The sequence below is a fragment of the Bufo bufo genome, chromosome 7, assembly GCF_905171765.1.
Source record: "Bufo bufo chromosome 7, aBufBuf1.1, whole genome shotgun sequence".
Taxonomy (NCBI): domain Eukaryota; kingdom Metazoa; phylum Chordata; class Amphibia; order Anura; family Bufonidae; genus Bufo; species Bufo bufo.
The window spans coordinates 216,345,154-216,370,356 of NC_053395.1; the positions used below are offsets into that span (position 1 = coordinate 216,345,154).

The window sequence follows — 25,203 nt, forward strand, 5'->3', positions numbered from 1 at the left end:
CCATCCAAAGTTTATGGGGCCTCCCGATGTTGGAGAAGATAATGATCAGACAGATGGATTTCAACTGCCCAGTCCTTTTGTTTTTGGGGAGATACAGTAAGTCACTGCAAGAAGCAGCATTGGACCGGGGTCCCTCTGGCCCACCAGAGCACATTATTCTCTGGGGTTCCAACCCCTGCATCATCAATAAAGTGTAATAGGTTTTGAACTAAAGAAATAGACCTTAAATGGCAAGTGATTACCTCCAAAGGTCCTTTGGGACCCACTATGGCTTCAGAGCCTTAGCACTCTGGAGGATCATTGAGAACCCTATTCCATAAAATACCTTAATGATTACCAAAACACATGGGTTTGTGCGACCTGGATTCTGCCAAAGTCACTGGCTACCAAAATGCTCAACCAAAAACCTATAAGATGTGAGGGCTTCTAGATATTTACAACACACTGGGACCCACTACGTTTAGAGCATTAGCGGTGGTCCCAGATCTTGGTCCTAAACCAAGTTAATTTTATGATGTACAGTATAAAGTAATAAAGGTGCAGAACTAATTTAAAGGGGTATTCCAGTATCATAAAGTGATGGCATCATAACACCTTATGATTGGTGGAGGTCCGGCCCTCACTGATCCTGAGAGTGAAGAGTCCAAAACACAGAAAACCTTCATTTTTTAGGAGTTCCAGAGGTCAGACCTTCACTTGGCAATATGCCATCACTTTATAAGATGCAAATACCCCTTTAAGGTTTAAAAGTCTGTCCAGTTTAAAAAACATAATTTCAGCCCTATTGTATATATTTCTATGTAATGTTATAATATATTGCCACCAGCATTATGATATTCATTACAGGACATCAGGAAGGGTCTGGAGATGTTGGTTTTCAGCGTAGCCCTAAAGGACTGCGGCTCCACAGACGAGAAATATCTCCCTGCCTTTAAAATGCTTAAAGGTAAAGTACTAATGTCCATTCCTCAATATAATCTGTCCGACAGCCAAGGGTTAAAGTAGACGCAGAGTTATTACTTTCCTGTTCGTCCTTGGCAGCACACACCAAAGGGTTAAGTCCCCTAGGTACAACCAGAATAGAGACCAATTAGCAAGCAATAGATTGATTAATGACATAGTACCTCCCAGTATAAAGCACCACAGAGCACACAGAGCCATGTATTTTATTTTCTCTAGGCACTTGAAGAGACCACAACTCCCACAGTTATCCCCTCCCAGGTGTAATACTTTTAGTCCCTCACCCTGAAGATGGTTGCGAGAGTGTTTTCCCCAGTGCAGTCGGCAGCACCTCGCTCCATTCTCTGCTTGCCTCCCTCTGCATGGTGTGGGTTGAGGTTGAGGCAGCAGAGACGCGCGCTATAGCGGAGGCGCAGGCGCGAGATGATACTGGGGAATCGCGACGTCTCGCGCATGCGCACTCCCGCTGGCGCGTCCCGGAAGTATTTAACTCCGTGGCACAGTTACCATGGGCGCTCGCCAGGACGCTACTCCCACTGCTTGCCGAGGTAAGTAAGGTTGGCGTATGGGGATAACATGCTTGGCAAGATCTGGCATAGGTTTGATGCGGCTGTCTCTTCCTCTGTGCACACTCTTCGGTGGTGTTGGGGTGAAGGAATGATTTTTTACTGATACTCCTTATCTATTATTAGATGTCTGCCTCCCCAGAGGAATCTCTTAAGAGAAAAAGAAAATCCAGACACCGCTCCTGCAGGAATTGTGAACAACCTATGCCAGATGATGCGTTTTCTGATCTGTGTCAGGGCTGCACTTCTGAGTCTCCTCCCTCCCAGAATAATGACTTTCTGCTCTGGTTTAAGGATCAGCTATCATCTGTTTTTAATGAAGTCAGAGCCTCCAATAAAAAAACCAAAAAATCTCATGGAACCTCAGAACCACAGTTTGCCTTATCCTCTGACAGTTCCTTGTCTGAGGGAGAGATAGACTCAGATTCTGAGGATATGGAGGACACTATGCTGTTCCATAAGGAGAACCTAGGGGATCTTCTCAAAGCAGTCAAGCACACTATTGAATCTAGTAGAGATATTTCTAATAAGTCAAAATGTGACAAGCTGTTTTACTTTCCTAAATCAGGATGCAAAGCTTTTCCAGGGCACCCGCTGCTCAATGATTGGCTAAGGCAGGATTGGGATAAACCGGATAAGAAACCGGATCCCAGTTCCAGATTCAAACATACATATAAATTAGCGGACGACACATGTAAAGATTGGATGTCAGTCCCTAAAGTAGACCTTCCAGTGGCCAGATTGTCAAGGAGGGCGCTTTTTCCTTCTGAGGAGACTTCCTTGATCAAGGATCCAGTAGACAAGAAGGCGGAGTCTTTTTTGAAAAAAGCATATTCGTCCACTTCTTCTTCTTGTGTACCGGCCCTAGCCTCTGTGCCAGTGGCAAGATCTCTGCGGATCTGGCTGTCCCAATTATCTCATGACCTGGAAAGATGGGGTTCCAAGGGAAGAAATTTTAAAAAATATCCCGGTCATGAAACATGCATCCGAATTCTTGTGTGATTCTCCATTAGATTCATTAAAGTTTGCATCACGTTCTTTGGCTCTAACTAATGCCGCCAGAAGGGCCATATGGATTAAGCAGTGGTCAGGTGACCTCTTGTCAAAGTTCCACTTTTGTAATCTTCCATTCCAGCCCACGTCCTTGTTTGGCCCTCAGTTGGAAAAAATTCTGGAGTCATTAAATGACAGCAAGACTGCTAAATTCCCAGAAACAAGAAGGAAGCCTTCCAGATCTTTTCGTTTCCAGAGAAGAAGATCTCCTAGATTTCGGAACAAACAGCAGTTTGACAGACAAAGAAGATTCCGTAACAACAGACAGGAGAGACTTGACTTCAGGAAAAAGATAAGAAGCCCGCAGAACAATGACGCCAGGCCTCAGCCCCGGGTAGGAGCAAGATTAAAAGAATTCACCGCAGCGTGGAAGAACACGTCAAACGACGCCTGGGTCATTTCCACTATCCAGAGAGGTTATGTCCTGGAATTTTCAAAAATCCCTCCAGACCGGTTTCTTATAAACCAGACAAATCCAGTGATCCTTCAACTGTTAGAAGAATTCACAGAGAAGGCAGCATTGGAGCCAGTCCCTTATATGGAAGCGGGCAAAGGCGTTTATTCCAAGGTTTTCCCGGTACCCAAACCAGGGAACAAGTGGAGGCTAGTAGTGGATCTAACATACCTAAACAAGTATATTGCCAAGAAGAGGTTCAGAATGGAATCAATCCGATCGGTGATCTCGCTATTAGAGGAGAACAGCTACATGGCATCAGTAGATCTCCAAGATGCGTATTTACACATTCCAATCCTTCCCAAGCATCGGAAGTATCTAAGAATAGCGATTCGAACTCAATACAGAACATCGCATCTTCAGTTCACCTGTTTACCCTTCGAGATATCATCGGCACCCAGGGTGTTCTCAAAAGTAGCAGTGGTCCTGACAGAAGCATTGCACCTCAAAGGCATATGTTGCATACCGTATCTAGACGACTGGCTTCTGATAGCAAACTCTGCAGCTCAACTATCAACAGATTTGAAAGAAGCTCTACTAATGCTCCAGAATCATGGGTTCCTGGTAAATCACAAAAAATCTCAACTTGTTCCTTCTCAGGAGATAAAGTTTCTGGGATTCATTCTGAATTCAAAGAAAATGAATGTCAGGTTATCCGCAGAAAGGATAATAGCTATCCAGAAACAGGCCTCACACCTGATCTCTGCCCCCAGAGTAACATTTCGGCAGGCCATGTCTCTACTGGGTCGGTTAACTTCCTCAGTGGATGCAGTTCCATGGGCAAGAGCTCACTTCAGAGAGCTACAACATGCCATCCTCACAGCGTGGGACAAGAGTTATCACTCCCTGGACAGGAAGTTTGTGATACCAGTATCGACGCGTCGTCATCTCAGGTGGTGGATGTCACCCAAACGCCTTCAACAAGGCAGAAGTCTGCAATCCCAAACCCAGATTCACCTCACTACGGATGCCTCCTCCTGGGGCTGGGGTGCCCATGTCGACAGTCTGTGGGTGCAGAGGAAGTGGAACACAGCAGATTCCAAAAGGTCCTCCAACTGGAGGGAGCTAAAGGCGGTACACCTAGCCTTAATTCATTTCCAGGATCATCTGAAGAGCCGCAGTGTCCTAATCCGGTCAGACAACATCTCCACGGTGTACTACATAAACAAACAGGGAGGGACAAGAAACAGCAGTCTCTCCAGGGAATGCAGTCTTCTGATGGCTTGGGCCGAAGTATGGACCCAAGAAATAACAGCACTCCATATAAAGGGTGCATTGAATGTCATGGCCGACCTACTCAGTCGCAAGAAGATGCATCCGGGAGAATGGAGTCTCAATCCGGCTGTGTTTGCAGAGATCGAGAATTGGTGGGGAGAACCTCGTATGGATGTAATGGCAACGGAACAGAACAGAAAGACCAAAATATTCTGTTCCATTTACCGCTCCGCTCAAGCATTTGCGATCGACGGTTTATCAGTCAGCTGGAAAGAAGGTCTAATATACATCTTTCCACCAGTTCCAATGATCTCAAAGGTACTCAAGAAGATTCAGCAGGACCAAGCAGAAGCAATTGTGGTCCTACCTTATTGGCCACGAAGAACGTGGTTTTCGCTAGCTCTCCGTCTATCCAAAGGGAGGATTTGGAAGATTCCACCCAGACGGGATCTCCTCAGTCAGAACGGGTTTTTTCATCCGAACCCCAACAACCTAAAGTTATCGGTTTGGAGACTGAGCGGGATTCTTTAATTCACCTAGGTCTTCCCACAGAAGTGATCAATACTCTCCTAGCTGCTCGAAAACCGGCTACAGTTAAGGTTTACAATCGAGTTTGGCGCATCTTTAAGACATGGTGCCAAAGCAACTCAGAAGACCCAGAATCCCTAAATACAATCATTCACTTTCTTCATGAAGGCTTCAAAAAAGGTCTGAAAACTAATACATTGAAGGTGCACTTTACTGCAATAAATGCGCAGCAACAAGGAAAGTTTTCAAATAATCCATTGATCCGCACTTTCTTCAAAGCTTTGAAGAATATTAATCCTTCCTTCCATTCTCCAATTCCATCCTGGGATCTGTCTGTGGTATTGTCCGCCTTGTGTAAACCTCCATTCGAGCCGCTTGAAGAAGCTTCCATAAAACACTTGTCTGGGAAAGCCTTATTCCTACTATCAATCACATCAGCAAGACGTATAAGTGATCTACAAGCCCTATCCTGTAGGGAACCATATTTCAGGGACTTAGGCCACTCCGTGATTCTACGCACAATGCCAGGTTTCTTGCCCAAGGTTTCTTCAACTACCAACATTAACCAGGAGATATCGCTCCCAGTAATCCAGTCTAACACTCAAGACCAGGATCAAACTCATCTCCTGGATGTCAGAAGAGTTCTTCTGTTCTATCTACAAGTCACTTCATCATTTAGAGGATGTGAAAGTCTCTTTTTACAGCACCAGGGCCCTAACAAGGGTAAAAGGGCCAGTAAAGCAACTTTAGCGAGGTGGATCAAACAGACTATAGAGTTGGCCTACTAAATGGCTGAGTTACAGTGTCCATTATTATTAAAGGCCCATTCAACAAGGTCTACAGCTTCGTCCTGGGCTGAGCTGGCACAAGTCCCATTGGAACAAATCTGCAGAGCCGCAACATGGTCTACATCATCGACCTTCATTAAACACTACAGGCTAGACATTCAGGCAGCAGAAGAGGCTTCTTTTGGCAAACGAGTGCTACAGTTGGCGGCCAGTGCTCCCCCCCTTTGAGTACTGCTTTAAAAATCCCTTTGGTGTGTGCTGCCAAGGACAACAGGAAAGCGAAAATTTACTTACCGAAATTTTTGTTTCCTGGAGTCCGTAGGCAGCACAATATGCCCACCCTTAATAAATTATTGCTGCATACAATACATGGCTCTGTGTGCTCTGTGGTACTTTATACTAGGAGGTACTATGTAATTAATCAATCTATTGCTTGCTAATTGGTCTCTATTCTGGTTGTACCTAGGGGACTTAACCCTTTGGTGTGTGCTGCCTACGGACTCCAGGAAACAAAAATTTCGGTAAGTAAATTTTCGCTATAACTATGGGGCTTCTCTCACCTTACGTCTAGTTTTTCACTCTCCGGCCTCCATATCTCTAACAGGAGGGAGGAGAAAGCAGGGACTGCTCATGTGTGTAGAGACTGGGTGACTCCGTGACTAAAGAATGGCCACCGAAGATGTTACCTGGATCTTGTGATGTTTTTGAGGCATTATTTGTGCTTTAAATGGTTTTGTAAAGTTCTCTAGGCCCTAGATATCCATTTAGGACCATCAACAACATGGAGTCTAAGTCACCAGAGCCTCTGTATTAATTCATTTCTTTTGCAGCACTGGACGACTCGGGTGCAGATTTGAAAGGTTATGACGTCAGTCAATTTATACTCCTGTCCCATGAAAATCAAAAAAGGTTAGTACCAAAAAAATATCAATGTAGTTCCCTTCATAGTCCCAGTACCAGGGTTCATCATTTTGGGACAAGTTAAAGGAGTTGTCCAATTGTGTAAAACTAATGAACTTCAGGATAGGTCATCAGTATCTGACTGGTGGTGGTCCGTCTCCTGGCACGCCCGTCAATCAGCTGTTTGAAGAGGCCATGAGCACATGGGCCAGCGAATTCACGTTTTTTGGTCACATGGCCTAGGCTCAGCTCATCCAATTCAAGCGAATGGTGCTGAGCTGCAATACCAAACACAGCCACTATCCATAGGACGGCGCTGTGCTTGGTACAATGCAAGGAAGTCACGCCACTCATCAAAGTGAGGAGCAGCCTCCTCAAGGAACTGATTGGCAGAATTCTGTATGTCGGACCTCTGACTAACTGATATTGATGACCCATCCTGAGGAAAACCCGGCAAACTCCTTTAAAGAAATAAAAAAGTCTTCCTTTGCTATTACTGTTTTTTTGAACATTTTACTCTTTTTCGGTCTTGCTTTCTCTTTCGCCCGCTTGCTCTGGAAAGACTCGTGACATCTGTTCATGACACAAATAGTTTAAATGGGAACTGTAATTCTTCATATCCCCTGTGGAGGCGCTGCAGAGAAAAATGTGCTAAGTGCTAAGGTGCAGAGAGTCCTTCAGATCACTGTGATCATAAAATTTGCAAGAGACTCAGTACTTGTACTGTAATGCTTCATCTCACCTGTGGGGGCACTGCAGGAAAAGTGAACACCTGCTGCCAGTTCCTCCACAGGTTCCTGCTAGTCCCTGCGACCATATTATTGTCAGGGAACCCTTCTAGCAAAAAGGGATAGCCATAGAACTTCCTGTGACCACTACTGTGCATGTTGCGGTCACCCAAACACGCTCATGCACAGCACTTGATCTCTCAAACCCTTTATGATTACATTGACTCATAGGACTCTTCTTTTAGTTACTATCAGTTGCTTAGAAGCTAACTTAAAAATGACAGCCAATATGGCCACACTTCCCCATCCTCTTGTCCTGAAAGTGAGTGGAAACCCACTTAAGAACTTTTTTTGCCACTATCTTTGCATTTCAGGTGGGAGTATTCAGCAAGAACATCTCGCTCGGCCTTTACCACCGTATGGGAGAGATTTGCCGGCCAGACACCAGCAGAGCGAGACGTCTTCTTGCATGAGACCTTCCCCAATGGTTTCCTGATGGGCTCCTCCTCTGCAGCCTTCAAAGTAGAAGGAGGCTGGTCCGAGGGAGATAAAGGACAATCTATATGGGACGTTTTTGGACAACATGGTCAAGCTGATGACAATGCAACAGCCAATGTGGCCTGCGACAGCTACCACAAGATTGACTATGATGTGTATCTTCTGAAGGGCCTACAGTCCAAGGTCTATCACTTCTCCATCTCCTGGTCCAGAATATTCCCAACAGGACTGAAATCCAAAGTCAACTCAGCAGGCGTGAAATATTACAACAGATTAATTGACCGGTTAATCAAAGAAAATATCAAACCAATGGTAACTTTGTATCACTGGGATCTACCCCAAGCTCTGCAGGAGTCCGGGGGCTGGCAGAATGAATCCACCAGTCAGGCTTTTATGGAATACGCAGATTTCTGCTTCAGCACTTTTGGAGATAGAGTTAAACATTGGATAACGTTTCATGAACCTTGGGTCGTTAGTTACGCGGGTTATGGCACTGGACAACATGCCCCCGGGATCAAAGATCCAGGAAATGCCTCCTTCAAGGTACAAACAGGAATCAAAATCATCTAACTATTTCAATAGTTTGTAAACAATGTGAATTTCCTTACACAGCTCACCTCCTCCCCCTCCCTGTACAATGACCTTTGCACATGTCACAGATCATGCCCACAAGGCTACAGTCAGGAAACAAAACCTAAATATTTCATTCATTTATATCAAATATGTCAGCAGTTATTGGGAAAGAATATGGAAGGTTATATTAGTGGCATAAATGCAACATAAATATAAATTTTTATGCCTAGAAAAGTCATGTACAGACATTATTATTATTGGTTGTGATATAATGTCCTGCTATCTCTGCGGGCCGCTATGGTAGTGATATCATATAACAGCAGATACCTACCTAATAATTAGCTCACTATAAACTATCTCATTATGAGCAGCCATACCACTGATAAAACAGGGCCGGGAATGGATAAGTATTTCTCTAATCGTGTCTTCCACATTGTATCTCACAGGTGTCACACAACATTGTGAAAGCTCACGCTAAGGCCTGGCATGTTTACAATGACAAGTACCGGGCCTCGCAGCAAGGTCAGGTAGGAATCTCTCTGAATTCAGACTGGGCAGAACCAAAAGACCCAAATAATCCTAATGACGTGAGCGCTGCAGAGCGATATCTCCAGTTCATGCTTGGGTGGTTCGCACATCCAATTCTTGTCAATGGGGACTACCCAGAGGTCCTGAAGACACAGGTCCAACACATAAATACCCAGTGCTCTACTACAGTGGCTGAGTTGCCAGCATTTTCTGAGGAAGAGAAAGCCTACATCAATGGCACTGCAGACTTCCTTGGCATCTCCCACTATACATCCCGAATGGTCAATGCCTCTGAAAGCCCTAGCTGTGTAGCCAATTATGATAACATTGGAGGATTTGCACCCCATGTGGATCCTTCATGGCCGACCACCTCATCTCCATGGCTCTATGTGGTGCCATGGGGTCTCAGGAGGCTTCTGAACTATGTCAAGGAAGAATATGTAAAAGGAGGACTACCCATATATATAACTGGGAATGGTATGCCAACACCCTACACTGGAGAGGTGTTCAATGACACAGCTCGAGTGGAGTACTTGACAGCATATATCAATGAAGCCGTAAAAGGTAATGAATATATAGATATATATTAGATGTGTGAAAACTAATTATCTACACCAGTTATTTTTTCCATTGCGTTGCAATTATATTGAAGTGCTCTAACCGTGATATTTATTTTATCCCTTTGTAGCTGTCAAGACCGATAACGTGTCTGTAAATTCATATATAGTCCGATCCTTGCTGGACAGCTTTGAGGGACCACAGGGATACCACCAAAGATATGGTTTACATTATGTTAATTTTGTAGACGCAAACAGGCAAAGGACCCCCAAACAATCAGCCTTTCTTCTCTCGAATATCATCAAAAATAACGGTTTTCCAATAACAAAGCAAACTAAGATAGGTTCTTCAAGCTTAAGATGGTCAAATTCGAGAAAGTTGCCCCCTCTTCCAGCATCAAAAGTGCCTTCATCTTCGAAAGTTGTATGGGAAAAATTTTCAGGGCAAACTGCTTTTGAAAGGGACATGTACCATTACGCAACATTTCCCGAAGATTTCAGATGGGGCGTCTCGACCTCGGCTTATCAGATTGAAGGGGCATGGAATGAAGATGGGAAAGGACTAAGTACTTGGGACACATTCTCACATGCCGGAAATATTGTTGATGGTTCGAATGGGGACATTGCCTGTGATAGTTACCACCAGTTGGATGCAGACTTGTACATGTTGAGAAGTCTAGGGGTGAACAGTTACCGCTTTTCCATCTCGTGGCCTCGAATCTTCCCAAATGGACAGGGCACAGTCAATACTAAGGGCGTGGAGTATTATAACAAGCTTATTGATGGCCTATTGGCAAACAACATCTCACCAATGGTGACTCTTTACCACTTTGATCTTCCTCAGGCTCTCCAAGACTTGGGTGGGTGGGAGAATGATACAGTCCTCGAGGCTTTTCACAACTACGCAGACTATTGTTTTACAATATTCGGAGATAGGGTCAAGTTTTGGATGACTTTCAACCAACCCCACGCGATAGTAACTGCTGGTTATGGGATTGGTGTGTTCCCACCTGAAGTGAAGAATGACCCTGGCTCAGCTCCATACAGAGTAGCTCACAATCTGCTCAAAATCCATGCCAAGGTTTATCATACGTACCATGAGAAGTACAGAGCAAACCAAGGTGGCGTAATCTCTATAACTCTTAACACAGATTGGGTGGAACCTAAAGACCACACTGACTCACGGGACATAGAAGCTGCTGACCGCTACCTACAGCTAACATTGGGATGGTTTGCACACCCCATATTCAAAAATGGTGACTACCCAGAGGCGATGAAATGGCAGGTGGCCAATAAGAGTGAGCTACAAGGCTTCCAATCTTCTAGACTTCCAACTTTTACAGATGAGGAGAAGGCCTACATCCAAGGGACAGCAGACATTTTCTCCATAAACATCTACGCCTCAAAAATAGTTCAGCATAAAACTCTTAGGCTCAGTCCACCATCTTTTGAAACTGATCTTGATATTGCAGAAGAGTATCCTGCTAACTGGCCAACATCAGCCATTACACAGCACAGACCAGTAGCCTGGGGACTGAGGAGGCTGCTCAACTGGGTGAAGGAAGAGTATGGAGATGTCTCTATATACATCACTGAAAATGGTGTTTCAACAAATAGTAACGATGATTTTGATGATACGAACCGAATATTTTACTATAAAACCTATATCGATGAGGCTTTGAAAGGTACCTATTATATATGTGCAGTATTTTGTGTTCATGGCAGCACAGAGCATTTCAGGAGAGGACTTTGCTGATCCTGTTGTGGGTAGTGACCTGTGCCTTTGTTTTCTTTGTTTAGCTCACAGTCTAGATGGGGTAAATCTTAAAGGTTACACAGCCTGGGCCCTCATGGACAACTTTGAATGGAATTCAGGATACAGTGTACGTTTTGGTCTGCACCATGTGGATTTCACGAATCCCACCCGTCCAAGGACCGCCAAACGATCTGCCATATATTACTCAGAGGTCATAAGGAGCAATGGTATCCCATTACAGAAGGAGGATGAGTTTCTATATGGAGAGTTCCGTCCCAACTTTGCATGGAGCGTGGCCTCTGCAGCTTATCAGGTTCGACTACCTACATGCTTTTCGCTACATACTCTACACACTTAAAGGGGTTATTCCATCATAAATGTAAACAATTAAAATTAGAGATCATATAGTACATGACAATCTCCTAACAAATCTAGAACCAGCCCTGGACCTCACATGGATCCAGAGATCTCCCCAGTCATTGCTCTGCTAGATTTATATCAAGCTGACAGCTCAGGGGGAGGGTGTTTTCTGCTGCAGCTAAGGGGGGCGTGTCCATGCTCTCCCTATCACAGCTCAGGAGGCTTGTCTCAGCTCTCCCTATCACAGCTCAGGGGGAGTGTCTCAGCTCTCCCTATCACAGCTCAGGAAGCAGTTGAAGGATGAAACTGAGCATGTGCGGCCATCTCAGTGAGCAGGTCAAAGAAATAAGAAAAAAATCAAACAGCAGGTGGCGCTATACAGATACATTTTATTGAATAACTCAGTGGCTGTGCTAAATTTTTTATTACATGCAATTACAAAAGTATTCAGATACAGGAGCTGGTTTGAAAACTGTAGAATAATTTTCGTGGGACAACCCCTTCAATGTAAACAATTAATATAGTGCATAACAATCTATTTCTAACAAAGCTAGAACCAGCCCTGTACCTCACATGGGTCCAAAGATCTCCCCATTCATTGCTCCAATTGATCTGCTAGATTTATATCAATCTGGCAGCTCAGGGGACATGTCCTTTCTGCTGCAACTCAGTAAGGTGGACAGAGAAATAAAAAGAACAAACAGCAGGTGGCGATATACACATTTTATTGAATAACTCAGTGGCTATATAACATTTTTAAATACATGCTGTTACAAAAGTATTCAGATCCAGAATATTTTTAGTGTGACAACCCCTCCTGCAGGGACACCCTTCCCCCCCCCCCCCCCCCCCCCCAGCGATCAGCTGTAATGTCTGGGAAACTTGCTAGTAACCGTTCATCTTTTCTGCAGCGCCACCACAGGAGAGACTAAGCCCTACACAATGTCCACTCAGATCAATGGGTTGTCTGTGTAATGTAGGACAGGTCCTCCAGAGAGAGAGAGAGATGCTCTTTGTAACCTCTGTGCCCCTTATCCAAGAGATGAGGATCCTGAGCTGAGGATACCCTTATTCCCTATTAGGATCCGGAAAACATGGACACCGGCAATGTCCGTTCCGCATTTTGCGGACCGCACATCGCCGGCACTATAATAGAATATGCCTAATCTTGTCCGCAATTGCGGACAAGAATAGGACATGTTCGATTTTTTTTCTGGAACAGAATTGCAGACCCGGAAGTGCGGGTCCGCATTTCCGGATCCGGCCAGCACATCGTGCGGCCCCATAGAAATGAATGGGTCCGGCATTCCGTTCCGCAAAATGCAGAACAGAATTGCGGACATGTAAATGGACCTTAGGGTGTAAAAAAAATGGGGTTTCCAAAAAGAAGAGGGCTTCCATCTTTTTGCAGAAGTACAAAAACATACATATACATATGGCAGTACAAGGGGGGAGAGTGTCGTTTTATGCTGCATTCTAGAACAAGCAGTGGTACAGCACAGCGCCGTACACTTGGTAGTGGCTGTAAAAGGTACTGCAGCTCTCAAGTTAGGTGAATTTGTTATTAATCAGATTTTTCTAAAAATAACTTAAAGGGGTTGTCTTTTTTAGAAAATAATTTTTTAGTAATATATTTGGAGCTTAATTTCCCACCATTTTCAAGACCTTTCCTTACTGTCACATGTTTTCAACCTATGTATTTGAAAATAAGACACTGAGCAAAGCCAATACACTGTTTAGTGCAGGGTCTGGTCAGGGTCTGGTCAGGGTCTGGGAGCATGACACAGAAAATGACACAGAAAAATTTGGAATCACCTGCACAGCCCCTTAAAAGAGTTGTCCAGGATTTTACTATTGATGGCGTATCCATCGGTGGCACAGTTAGAACTTTTTTGTAGTGCTTCAGAATGAGAAAATCATGGCTGCTTTATTGCAAAACAGCACCACCCCCGTCCACAGGTGGTGTGTGGTACTGCAGCTCAGGTCCATTGGAGTCAATGGGGCAAACTGCAATACAGCACAGAACCTGTGGACTGGGTGGCGCTGTTTTTGCAAGAAAAGAGCCATGTTTTTCAGATCGTAGACAATCCCTTTTTCAGATAATAGCAGTGATGTTTCTTTGTTTCTCAGATTGAAGGAGCATGGAGGACGGAAGGGAAAGGCCTGAGCATCTGGGACAAGTACACACATTCAATAGGTAGAATCGCGAATGATGAAAACGGCGACGTGGCCTGTGACAGCTACCACCGAATAGACCAGGATGTGGCGCTTCTCAAAAACCTTACAGTCACGCACTACCGCTTTTCTATCTCATGGCCCCGGGTCCTCCCCGACGGAACGCGAAGCTACGTGAACCAAGCCGGACTCAATTACTACAGCAAACTGATTGACGCTCTCTTGGCTGCTAATATCCAGCCTCAGGTAATAATGGTTGGGTTAAAGGGGCATTCCGATCTTAGGTATTATGGCATAGCTACAGGACAGGCCATACGTGCCTGATGGGGTTGGGGTTCCCCGCCTGCTCGCCAGTTCTCCATACTTAAATGTAGAGGTGACCGCAGAGGGTCCAAAGATAGGGAAAATCCCTTTAAGGGCTCATGGACACGACCGTACGTATTTTGCGGTCCGCAAAAAACTGATCCTCAAAAAATACAGATGACGTCCGTGTGCTTTCCGTATTTTGCCGAACGGAACAGCCGGCCCCTAATAGAACAGTATTATCCTTGTCCGTAATGCGGACAATAATAGGACATGTTCTATTTTTTGCGGAACAGAAATATGGAAACGGAATGCCCACAGAGTACCTTCTGGTTTTTTTACAGACCAATTGAAATGAATGGTTCCGCATACGGTCGGCAAAAATAAACGGAACAGACGCTACATTCGTGTGCATGAGCCGTAAGGCTAATACTTTTAGAGGGGCAAGTCCCCCCTATATAGATCAGTGGGGTTCTGCACACAGTCAGGAGCCAGCATGCCACTCACTGCCGCAATCCAGCTCCAACAGCTGGGATCAGACAAACCTCTGATCGCCACCATTTAACCATATGCATGCCACGCTCCCAGTTCTGTCCCGTTTTATTGGATATACATTATACAGGTAACTGGTTGCACCCTTTATAAGTGTGACATGGTGGGTCCCAGCACTATTTTTAAGATTATCGGTTGTCAGCACATGCTTAGGTAGGGCCATACACCGCAGATATCTGCTCGTTTAGCTGACAGCTATTCTTTCCAATATAAGTACTTCCGGCTGAGTGTGCATGTGTTGTCAATAGAGAGAAAGGCATAAAGTGGCGGCAGCCTGTCTCCTATGGGGAAAAATGATTGAGCATCTTAAAATCCAACATGCCCGATCCTTCTGTCCCCTAACTTCCATGCAGTACACACTAGATAGCTGGCCAAGTCCGCATCCAGCCGACTGACCGCTACTGCGTATGGATACCACTAAGGGCTCGTTCACACGACCATTGGTGTCCCGTTCCCGTATTGCGGACCGCAATACACGGGCACCGTTCCGCCGTCATTCCGCATCACGAATGCGGACCCATTCATTTCGATGGGTCCACAAATCCGGAGATGCGGAACGGAAGCACGGAACGGAACACTACGGAGTGCTTTCTGGGGTTCCGTTCCTCCGCACCGCAAAAAGATAGAACATGCTCTATCTTTTTGCGGAAGGTGCCCGTGCATTGCGGACCGCAATTTGCGGTTCACAGCACGGGACACCAACGGTCGTGTGAGCGAGCCCTAAAAGGAAGTTGCATCCCTCACGTGGTAATTCTAGAACACCTATTCTTATGACTCTCTCTTGTGCCATTCCTCTATTATCCCTACTAGAAGTTAAGAATGAATTGTTAACAGATTGCAATGAATGTCCAGCTGGGTGTTACCAGCTGGGTGTTACCAGTTGGGGGGGGGGGATTTCCCTGCTCACTGGCAGCACTGCTTTGATATTATCAGACTATGCAGGGAAACACTCATAACACCCAGCTGGACCCGCTGACATTGATAAACTTCTAGTAGGAATAATAGAGGAACGTCACAACATAGAGTCATACGGATAGATAATCCAGAATTGTTATTACATGGGGGATGCAAGTCGTTAGTAAAACAGACATGTCAGGAGAGGTGACGGCTGCTCTTGACGTACACAGAAGATTTGGGGAAGGGGTCAGGCTGCTCGGACTGAAGGTCTTCTTTCGCATAGACATTGTTTACTTTCCCATAGGTGACGATTTATCACTGGGATCTTCCTCAATCCTTACAAGACGTTGGAGGATGGGAAAACGAGACAATAGTGGAAAGGTTTAAAGATTACGCCGATCTTCTCTTTGATAGACTCGGGGACAGAGTCAAGTTCTGGATCACTCTGAACGAGCCGTACATCATTGCTAATTTGGGGTACGGTTATGGAACAGCAGCTCCAGGTAAGAACGTGAGCCTTACGAGGGGTTAACGAGTCTCTTCTTCTGGAAGACCCTCCAAGTCTATTAACTAACCAGGTTTGATGGGCGCTGTGTAATGCTTCATTCCTCCTGCGGGGGTGCTGTAGAGAAAGTGAACACTTGCTGCCGAGGTGAAGAGAGTCTTTCAGATCATTATAATAATTTCACTTATGGATTGTTCCTTAATCACAGCGGTTCCAGTAGGACACACAGTTCTTTAGTAATTCTCTGTAAACTTCTCTCAAGGAATTTATAATAGGCCCGGGATTGGACCTTATGAAGTGGGACATAATCTCATCAAGGCCCACGCTGAGGCTTGGCACCTCTACAACAGCACCTACAGAGCAAAACAAGGAGGCCTCATTTCCATCACCATTAACTCTGACTGGGCTGAACCAAGAAACCCCTACAAACAGGAAGATATAGATGCAGCCCGGAGATATATGATGGTATGATTGGAGATGATAAATCACATTGTATATGTATTTCATTCCATTTCACACCATTTTTAAAAAAAATACTACTCTGCATGATAGAAAAAAAAATGCATTGGAAAAATGGAAACCGTCAACAAGCAGGGAGGCTTCTGTTTGCAGGTTATTCTCATTATGTGTTATTTAGTACTTTATTCTTTATAGTGTCCTGCTGAGAAGGATGAGTCTCCATGAGCATCAAATCATCAATCATCACCCGAGAATCCAAACAAATCATCATAAAAAATAAAGCTAGAATCTGCCAGCAGCATATTATCTACTTGATGATGGTTTCCACATACCAACAAATAAAAATAAGCGAAAAAGAAAAATAAATAAATAAAAACATGAACATACTGTATATTCCAAGGTACAGGGTAATAGTTTGTAGTCCGAAAGCATGGAGGCACATAGCTTTGCATAAGGGCTGTATACACAATTTTCTTTAATTATCAAGACTACTTATAGTCCGGTTGTTCTGCCCTTTTGTGGTGTCCATAAGCATTTAGATTCCCTCTTTTACTTTCTTGTCTAGTTTTACGGAGGATGGTTTGCAAATCCAATTTTCAACAATGGAGATTACAATGAGATCATGAAGTCGAGGGTTTTGGAGAGGAGTCTCGCACAAGGACTGCCAAAATCTCGGTAACTGGAATGGGGCGGGTTTATACTCTTATCATTTATTCCTAGGCATGAAAGCGACTATGAGAGTTAGGGCTCGTGCACACGGCCGAGCGCGGCCGTTCCGTGAATTGGGGACCGCAAGTTGCGGTCCCCAACGCACGGGCATCTCCCGTATGGCTGCCGCAGACGGATCCAGACCCATCCAACTTGAAGGGGTCCGTGATCCGTCCGCACCGCAAAAAAATAGAACATGTGGCACGGACAGAAAACCGCGGAAGCATTCCGTAGTGCTTCCGTGGGGTTCTGTGCCACCGCTCGAGCGAATGGGTCTGCATCCGTGATGCTGTGAGCACTCGGCCAGTGCCCGCATATTGCGGACCCGCTATTTGTGGGTTGCAATACAGGCATGGCGGGGCAACGGTCGTGTGCATGAGCCCTTAAACATGGCCAGACTTCATCCCTAGGGTCAAAGACATAGCTAATAGGGGTGCATGGTTAGTAGGTGCACCTGGGCCCCAGTGTCTGTGGGGCCCAAAGTACCCTCTACTGCATAAGGCCTCATGCACACGACCGTTGTTGTGTGCCGTTCCGCAAAACGGGGTTCCGTTGTTTTGTGATCCGTTTCCGTTTTTGTTTCCGTGTGTCTTCCTTTATTTTTGGAGGATCACCAGACATGAAGGAAAGTAAAAAAAAGTCTAAGTCAAGTTTGCCATGCAAATCATAGGAAAAAATCGGACGCGGACGCGGGTGACAATCTTGTGTGCTTCCGCGTTTTTTCACGGTCCCATTGACTTGAATGGGTCCGCGAACCGTTTTCCGTGAAAAAAATAGGACAGGTTATATTTTTTGGACGAACTGGAACCACGGATCACGGACAACAAACGGTGCATTAGCCGAGTTTTCAACTGACCCATTGAAAGTCAATGGGTCCGCAGAAAATCACGAACAACGGACACGGAATAAAACAACGGTCGTGTGCATGAGGCCTAAGACACCAGTACTATAAACTGTACATGGCGGGCATTGGCCCCGTTGCATATTGTATTTGTGGTCCCATGAGATTTAAGTAACCACTGATTGCAGGATCTGACTACACTGGATTAATTTTGTAGTCTGTAACCATGGAGACACATAAGTCTGCTTAGGAAATTTGTAATAAAGACTATTAGCAAAGTTGGATATTTTTTTAATTTATTTGAAACAGGGTGTGTATGCATGCATGTGTATATATATATATATATATATATATATATATGTGTGTGTGTGTAAATTAGCTACTTTAACCCTTTACAGACTTCCTGAATTCACAGAACAGCAGAAGAAAAGAATTAAAGGCACATACGACTTTTTTGGCTTCAATCATTACACCACAACCTTGACCTCTCCCCTCAACTTCCGTGAGTCTGTACAGTCCTATGATGCAGACAGGTAGGCGCTACAAAGTCAAATGCATTTGTATGATCTTAAAGGGGTACACTACAGTAGATCAGCACATTGATATTTGACTTGAAGGTCCATGCCTCAATGAAGCAACTGCTGGCAAGATTTTAGGCTCTCACCACTGCTGGTGGCACATCAGGACGCTACCAGCAAATAGAGCTGAGCATTATTATTATTTTTTTTAACTGCTACCACAAGGGGGAGCTGACTGCATGCCAATTTATTATTGAGTTCAGTGGGAGCCATATAATTAGTGGGCTTCCCATACTGGTGGCTGCAGGCTGACAGAATTGTGTCATTTATTTCTGTGGCTGTGAGAAGGGACGCAGCAGCATTGGGAGCTCTTGCAAAAATCAAACCACTATAAAGGACTATAAATATGATATTAAGCAGCACAGAATTATGCACCTATTTAGGTAAAAACAAATAAAAATAAAACAAATAACTTCAATGTTTGCATAGAGCTCATCTAGAACGCACACAATTACCATGAATGTGTATGAGTATTGCCTAGTGCAATCTGCAATGTATTCATCATACACCAAAATGTACACTGTATATTCGATGGAACAGTTTTCTGCTGCCACCTGGTGGTCACAGACTGGTATTGCTTTATCTTAATAATGAACCTGCTGCTAAGTTTTCCAACCACATATTGTTTTTTACTTTATTTAACCTGTGAAATCAGAATAGAAAGTTACAGTGGGGTCCGACCTTTGGGGCCCCTAAATGTGATGAGATCAAAGCCAATAGCCCCCTCGTGGCTGCAAAACAGGACAAACAGACGCTGTCCCTTTTCATGCAGTGAATGGGGCTGCCAGAAACAGCTATTACTGACGCATTGTGTCCTAATCTCCATGGCTGTGGCATGCCAAAAGCCAATTGCATGACATGAGATTGTGGGCGAAGCGACCCATTCCATCCATTGGGCTGTTCTCTCTCTGCAGTCCTATCAGGGTTGTACACTACAGTAGATCAGCAAATTGATAGTTCCCTTGAGTCCATGCCTAAGTGATGCAACTGCTGGCGAGATAATGCAGAGTGGCCACCTTTCAGCCCCATATTCTGTAGCAAATATTTTCTTAATCTATTCTTATAGCAGCCAGACCTCCGTTTTTCTGACCCAGAGTTGCAAATCCTCTGCAAAAACATAGAAATGAATGATAAAATTCTGTCTGCCTGCGGCCACCACTAGAGGGAGCTCACTCAATACTGGATTACTATTGAGTTCAGTGTATAAACAATATGCAGTAAGCTCTTAAACTCCCCCTAGTGGTGGCTGTAGGCAGGCAGAATATTACTGTCTATACACGCTTTTTGTGCGATACAATGTTTCAAACTCTGTAATGATAAATGAAGAAATGAATCCGCCCAGAATTCTGAATCTAAGTGATATCCCTACTATGAGGTGACATTGAGCTGCATTATGGTAAATATGGGCACAGCGGCCCCCTCCTTGTACAGACGATGGGCGACCTTCCATAACCAGGGATGTAAAAACTGACAAACCATTGACTTGATGCAGGGGTGTAGCCTCGATGGCTGACCGCACCTGGCTCGGATCGGGCTCCATTTGGCTGAAAGTGACTCCTTTTGGCTTCCGGAGGATACTGAACTGGATAAAAGAAGAGTTTAACAACCCTCCCATCTATGTGACGGAGAACGGGATTTCTGAGCGGGGGACGGATCTGAACGACGTCTGGAGGGAACATTACTTCAAGCTCTACGTCAATGAGGCGTTAAAAGGTGAGAGCGTCGGCGTCTAGAAGGGGGCGGCCATCAGGACATGCTGGGGTTTGTAGTTTCACTATAACTGAAGAGCCATAGGTTGGAGACCACTGGTCTAGAAAAAAGGTACATTTGTAAGCTGACCACATTAATGGGTATGTACACTTCTGCAACCCATATCTACTCTGCTCCATTGAATCTGAATCATATTGTTTCCCCTTCATGTATTATCACTTATCGGAATAAATTAACATAAATTTACAGGGAACCTGTCACTTGTAGGGTAGGTGCCCCGAAATTAAATATAATACCTTTCTTGTGAAAATCCGGTGCTCTAATCCTGAGAAATGCTTTTTGTTATTTTTATGCAAATAGGGTTTTTCAGTGCACTGTGGGCGGAGCCTCTCCATTTGGTGCACCTGGTCCCCCCTGTGTTATTGCTACCCACTCTGAAATTTGAAGGACTGACAATAAAACATGAGGGGGAGGCGCTGGGTGGCTTCAGTGGTGGAGCGATGGTGCACCAAACAGAAAGGCTCCTCCCATGGTGCACCGAAAGCCTTATTTGCATGAGATCAAAAGAAACCTTCCTCAGGATCAGAGGACTGGGTTTTTAGAAAAGTATGATGTTTCGGGGGCTCTACCCTACAAGGCGGTATGATCTGAAGCAGATTTCGGTACAGTCAACATTCCTACATCTAATGCTACCTCAAATCTGAGTTTTAAAGGGTTGACTGGCGGATTAACATTTTATTTTTTTAGAGGGCTCCAAACGGTGTAAATCTGTGATGGCCAACCTGTGGCCCTCCAGCTGTTGCAAAACTACAACTCCCAGCATGCCCTGACAGCCTACAGCTATTAGGGCATGCTGGGAGTTGTAGTTTTGCAACAGCTGGAGGGCCGCAGGTTGAGCATCCCTGGTGTAAATAATAAGTCCTAATGCTGCTCCCCCACTGGTCTCTACTTCCTGCTTCCTCTTGACACTCAGGAAATGACTGCTCAGCCAATCACTGGCTGAGGCGGGTCACCACTTTGGACAGTGATTGGCTAAGAATGCATTTCATGGAGGCGTCGGGGGAATATTTTTTTAACCCGTTGGACAACCCCTTTAAGCTAAAAATCTGTATTTTCCAACTAAACATAAGACTGGTTATTTCCATGCAGCGGCCACGTATGATGGGGTGGATCTTCGCGGTTACACAGCCTGGTGCCTCATGGATAATTTTGAGTGGGCGGCAGGATACGCCGAGCGGTTTGGTTTCTATTACACCAATTACACCGATCCCAATCTGACTCGCATCCCAAAAGAGTCCTCCAAGTATTACAGGCAACTCATCCGGTGCAACGGATTCCCGGACCCCAAAAACGTCTCTCATCCCTGCCTCCAGCCGGAGCCTGAAGGTAAGATGACTGCAAGTAGGTTTTGTTTGACTATAGTGGGGGTTGGATATCAAAATGGCACCACATGGGAGCCTAGCCACGTGTAGGATCTGCTTTCTCCAAAAACAGCGCCACATCTGGCCTCACTCACTTCACTGGAGTTGATCTACAATATCAGACACTCATGGAAAAACGTGGCGCTGTTTCTGGAGGAAGGCAGCCATGTCTAACTAATATCGGAAGACCACATTGACACGAAATTCAGTGAAGCCCCTCCCCCTCAGTGGGTCATACTGTATGGCCTCTTTCACACGACCATTTTTTTTTCCGTTTACGGTCCGTATACGGAACCATTTATTTCAATGGTTCCGCAAAAAAACGGAATGTACTCCGTATGCATTCCGTTTCCGTATTTCCGTTTTTCCGTTCCATTGAAAGATGAAACATGTCCTATTATTGCCCGCAAATCACGTTCCGTGGCTCCATTCAAGTCAATGGGTCCGCAAAAAAATGGAACACATACAGAATGCATCCGTATGTCTTCCGTATCCGTTCCGTTTTTGCGGAACCATCTATTGAAAATGTTAGGCCCAGCCCAATTTTTTCTATGTAATTACTGTATATGCCATATGGAAAAAACAAAACGGAAAAAAGGAGCGGAAACACGGAAAAATGGAAGAGAAATGGAAACAAAAAACGGAACAACGGATCCATGAAAAATGGACCGCAAAAGACTGAAAAAGCCATACGGTCGTGTGAAAGAGGCCTATATTAGATGAAAGGGCCTCCATATGTCAATATTTGGTCACCTTAAGGGATCATGCACATGAACGTATTTTTTTTGCGAACCGTATGCAGAACCATTCATTTTAATGGGTCCACAGAAAAAAAAGGCAGGTACTCCGTGTGCATTCCTTTTCCGTATGTCCGCATGTCCGTTCCGCAAAAAAATAGAACATGTCCTAATATTGTTCGCATAACAGACAAGGCTAGGACTGTTCTTTTAGGGGCCGGCTGTTCCGTTCCACAAAATACGAAATGCACACGGACGTCATCTGTATTTTTTCGGATCCGTGTTTTGCGGACCGCAAAATACATACGGTTATGTGCATGGGCCCTAAAGTTGTGCATTTGGGTTTCCGTCACTTTTGATGGCCAGAATAGCACATTTACATATGTTATGATGTTTACATGGGATATATAATGAGTCTAATTATCAAAATAATTTATCCATGAAAATATATGTAAGACCCTTAAAACACCCCCAAAACACCTTTAGGGTTATCTAGCTGAGGAACGAGGACAGAGAGTCTCCACCATTGGGATTCTTCTCTGGGCTGAGGGGTACAACAGGGTCATCCAGGGTCAGTGCATACCCTCCCCCGGCCCCCCGTCCCGCTCCTCTTTGTACGTTTGTTTCATTATTGATTTATGTCATTTTTGAAGTACCAGGGTTATTGATTGGCATCATTTGCCAATCATAGTTTGGGCAATAGGTTTTAGATTGACATATTAAAAATTATAGTTTTAAGGGTCTTACATATATTTTCGTGACAGAATAGCACAGCATGCAGCAATATACTTGCAATTAGGCCTCATGCACACAACAGTACGCACTTTGTAAAACGCAGATGACATCCGTGTGAAATCTGTGTTGGGTCAGTTTGTTTCCTGCAGACCCATTGACTTTCATGGGTCCGTGGAGGGCAGCATTTTGCACCCAAGAATAAAACCAGTTCTATCTTTTTACGTAACGGACACATGGATGGAGACAGCACACGTGTGACATCGTTGTGTGGTCCGGTTTTTTTTTTTGCGGACCCATAGAAACGAATAGGTCCATGTGCAATCCGCCAAACATGTGGATCAGACACGGATACAAGACATGGTTGTGTGCTGCATGAGGCCTTCAAATGAGAGCAATTGCAGCATACCTCCTGTATACGCCGGCCCAGATGTGAACAGAGTCTAATATCCGTAAGCAGAAAAACTGTACAGACCTAATACTATTTACAGCAGAGGGTTTGCTACCGTTGTATCCACAGTCTAATCAATTCATCTGTGAGAACAAACATCTAAACTAGCCTGATCATTTTGCTACAATGTATCTGTGCTGGTAAAATGTATCAATCCTGAGCCATCTGTTTAGTTCACAGAGGATTGTCTAGGCTGGATACAATTGTAACAAACTCTCAGCTGTGAGAGGTTCTGCCTCCACTTTTAGAGTTACATCCTCTTATGCTTTCTATTTCATTATATTCATGTATTTCTACTCACACAGGGACGACCCCTCAGGCAGGAATAACATCTGAACCCGCTCCTACTGACAGCCCTGAAAGTGTCTCCTTCCTGGGAATGCAGATCTCTACATCTGACGCGATGGTCGCTCTGTACGTGGAGTTCGCTCTTCTCCTCGCTGCCGTTCTAGGAATCATTTTATTCTCAGTCCTGTACAGTAAACTGCGCAAGAAGTTAAAACTTGCAGAATTGTTTTAGGCTCGGGTGTAATTTCAAGGAAATGTGTGATTAGAAAAGGACCTATTGTTTAAATCACATATAAACATATTTTTAAAGAATTTGTGATGGTAATTTTTAATTTTCTATGTCAATATCTGTATTTAACCAAAAAATATAAAATTCGGCAGTTTTCACACTGGCCCCTAAGCCTAATAATAGGCGCCACTTTTTGGTATGTACAGATCACTTTCAGGCAGTTATCTGCTTATCATCATAGGCAGGATTAGAATGAAATATCACCTGCAGGTAGATAAAACAGGATTCATCATTCACAATAGGCGATATAACAGCTTATCTGCTCCCTCCTGACCTCTGCATGCCTAAAAAACTCTCCCATAGAAGTCAATGAGATCTCCTCCTGTCCATGGTGTCTATGGTCCATGTGGCTGCTGTAAAGCAATTTTCTAAATGCTGTTAAAAACAGCTCAGGCAAGATGGACGCCCCCATAATCCCAGAACAGAATATAAAAAAATCTGCAATTAGAAAAAAAAAAAGATGTGTTCCTATCTGGTTTTAACTGGCAGAGGAAAACAATGGTGACACATTCCCTTTGAGTGATTGTTTAATTCTGCTGAATGGACTTGTGCGATTGCTTTCTATGCGGAATGTGAACCCCTGGCTTGGAGACACTTTTTATTGCTTATCTAGCAATTCCCATATGTATGCTGTTATTGGAAACTTCAATCATCTGCTGCAGCATTCTGTAGGAAAGTCCTGTTTCATGTAGATCTAAATGCTGCTAATGGCTGGTTTCAGACAAGCGAGTGTCACGCTCCGGACTCGCAGCACAGCACCTGTCCTGACCTCCCAGCACTGCCGGGGTTGCATAGCATTATATTGATTTATGATGTAACCCTTAGGTCCCTTTCACACGAGCGAGTTTTCCGCGCGGGTGCAATGCGTGACGTGAACGCATAGCACCCGCACTGAATCCTGACCTATTCATTTCAATGGGTCTGTGTACATGAGCGTTGTTTTTCACGCATCAGTTCTGCGTTGTGTGAAAATCGCAGCATGTTCTATATTCTGCGTTTTTCACGAAGCCCTGGCCCTATAGAAGTGAATGGGGCTGCGTGAAAAACGCATTGCATCCGCAAGCAAGTGCAGGTGCGATGCGTTTTTCACTGA

The 25,203-nt window shown here is 44.6% G+C and overlaps 1 protein-coding gene across 1 annotated transcript in view; it reads left to right on the plus strand.

Annotated features, from left to right (window-relative positions):
- The window catches only part of LOC121008830 (lactase-phlorizin hydrolase-like), a 37,642-nt gene extending 13,589 nt beyond the window's left edge, over positions 1-24,053 (plus strand). The window contains exons 5-20 of the mRNA XM_040441529.1: positions 847-946; positions 1,252-1,508; positions 1,653-2,381; positions 2,662-4,634; positions 7,567-8,233; positions 8,710-9,355; positions 9,480-11,033; positions 11,149-11,417; positions 13,595-13,885; positions 15,696-15,894; positions 16,159-16,361; positions 16,921-17,030; positions 18,303-18,437; positions 19,975-20,195; positions 21,342-21,578; positions 23,839-24,053. Of these exons, the coding sequence (XP_040297463.1) occupies positions 847-946; positions 1,252-1,508; positions 1,653-2,381; positions 2,662-4,634; positions 7,567-8,233; positions 8,710-9,355; positions 9,480-11,033; positions 11,149-11,417; positions 13,595-13,885; positions 15,696-15,894; positions 16,159-16,361; positions 16,921-17,030; positions 18,303-18,437; positions 19,975-20,195; positions 21,342-21,578; positions 23,839-24,053 (7,806 nt within the window). The remainder of the gene's footprint in view (positions 1-846; positions 947-1,251; positions 1,509-1,652; positions 2,382-2,661; positions 4,635-7,566; positions 8,234-8,709; positions 9,356-9,479; positions 11,034-11,148; positions 11,418-13,594; positions 13,886-15,695; positions 15,895-16,158; positions 16,362-16,920; positions 17,031-18,302; positions 18,438-19,974; positions 20,196-21,341; positions 21,579-23,838) is intronic.
- Positions 24,054-25,203: the final 1,150 nt, after the last annotated feature.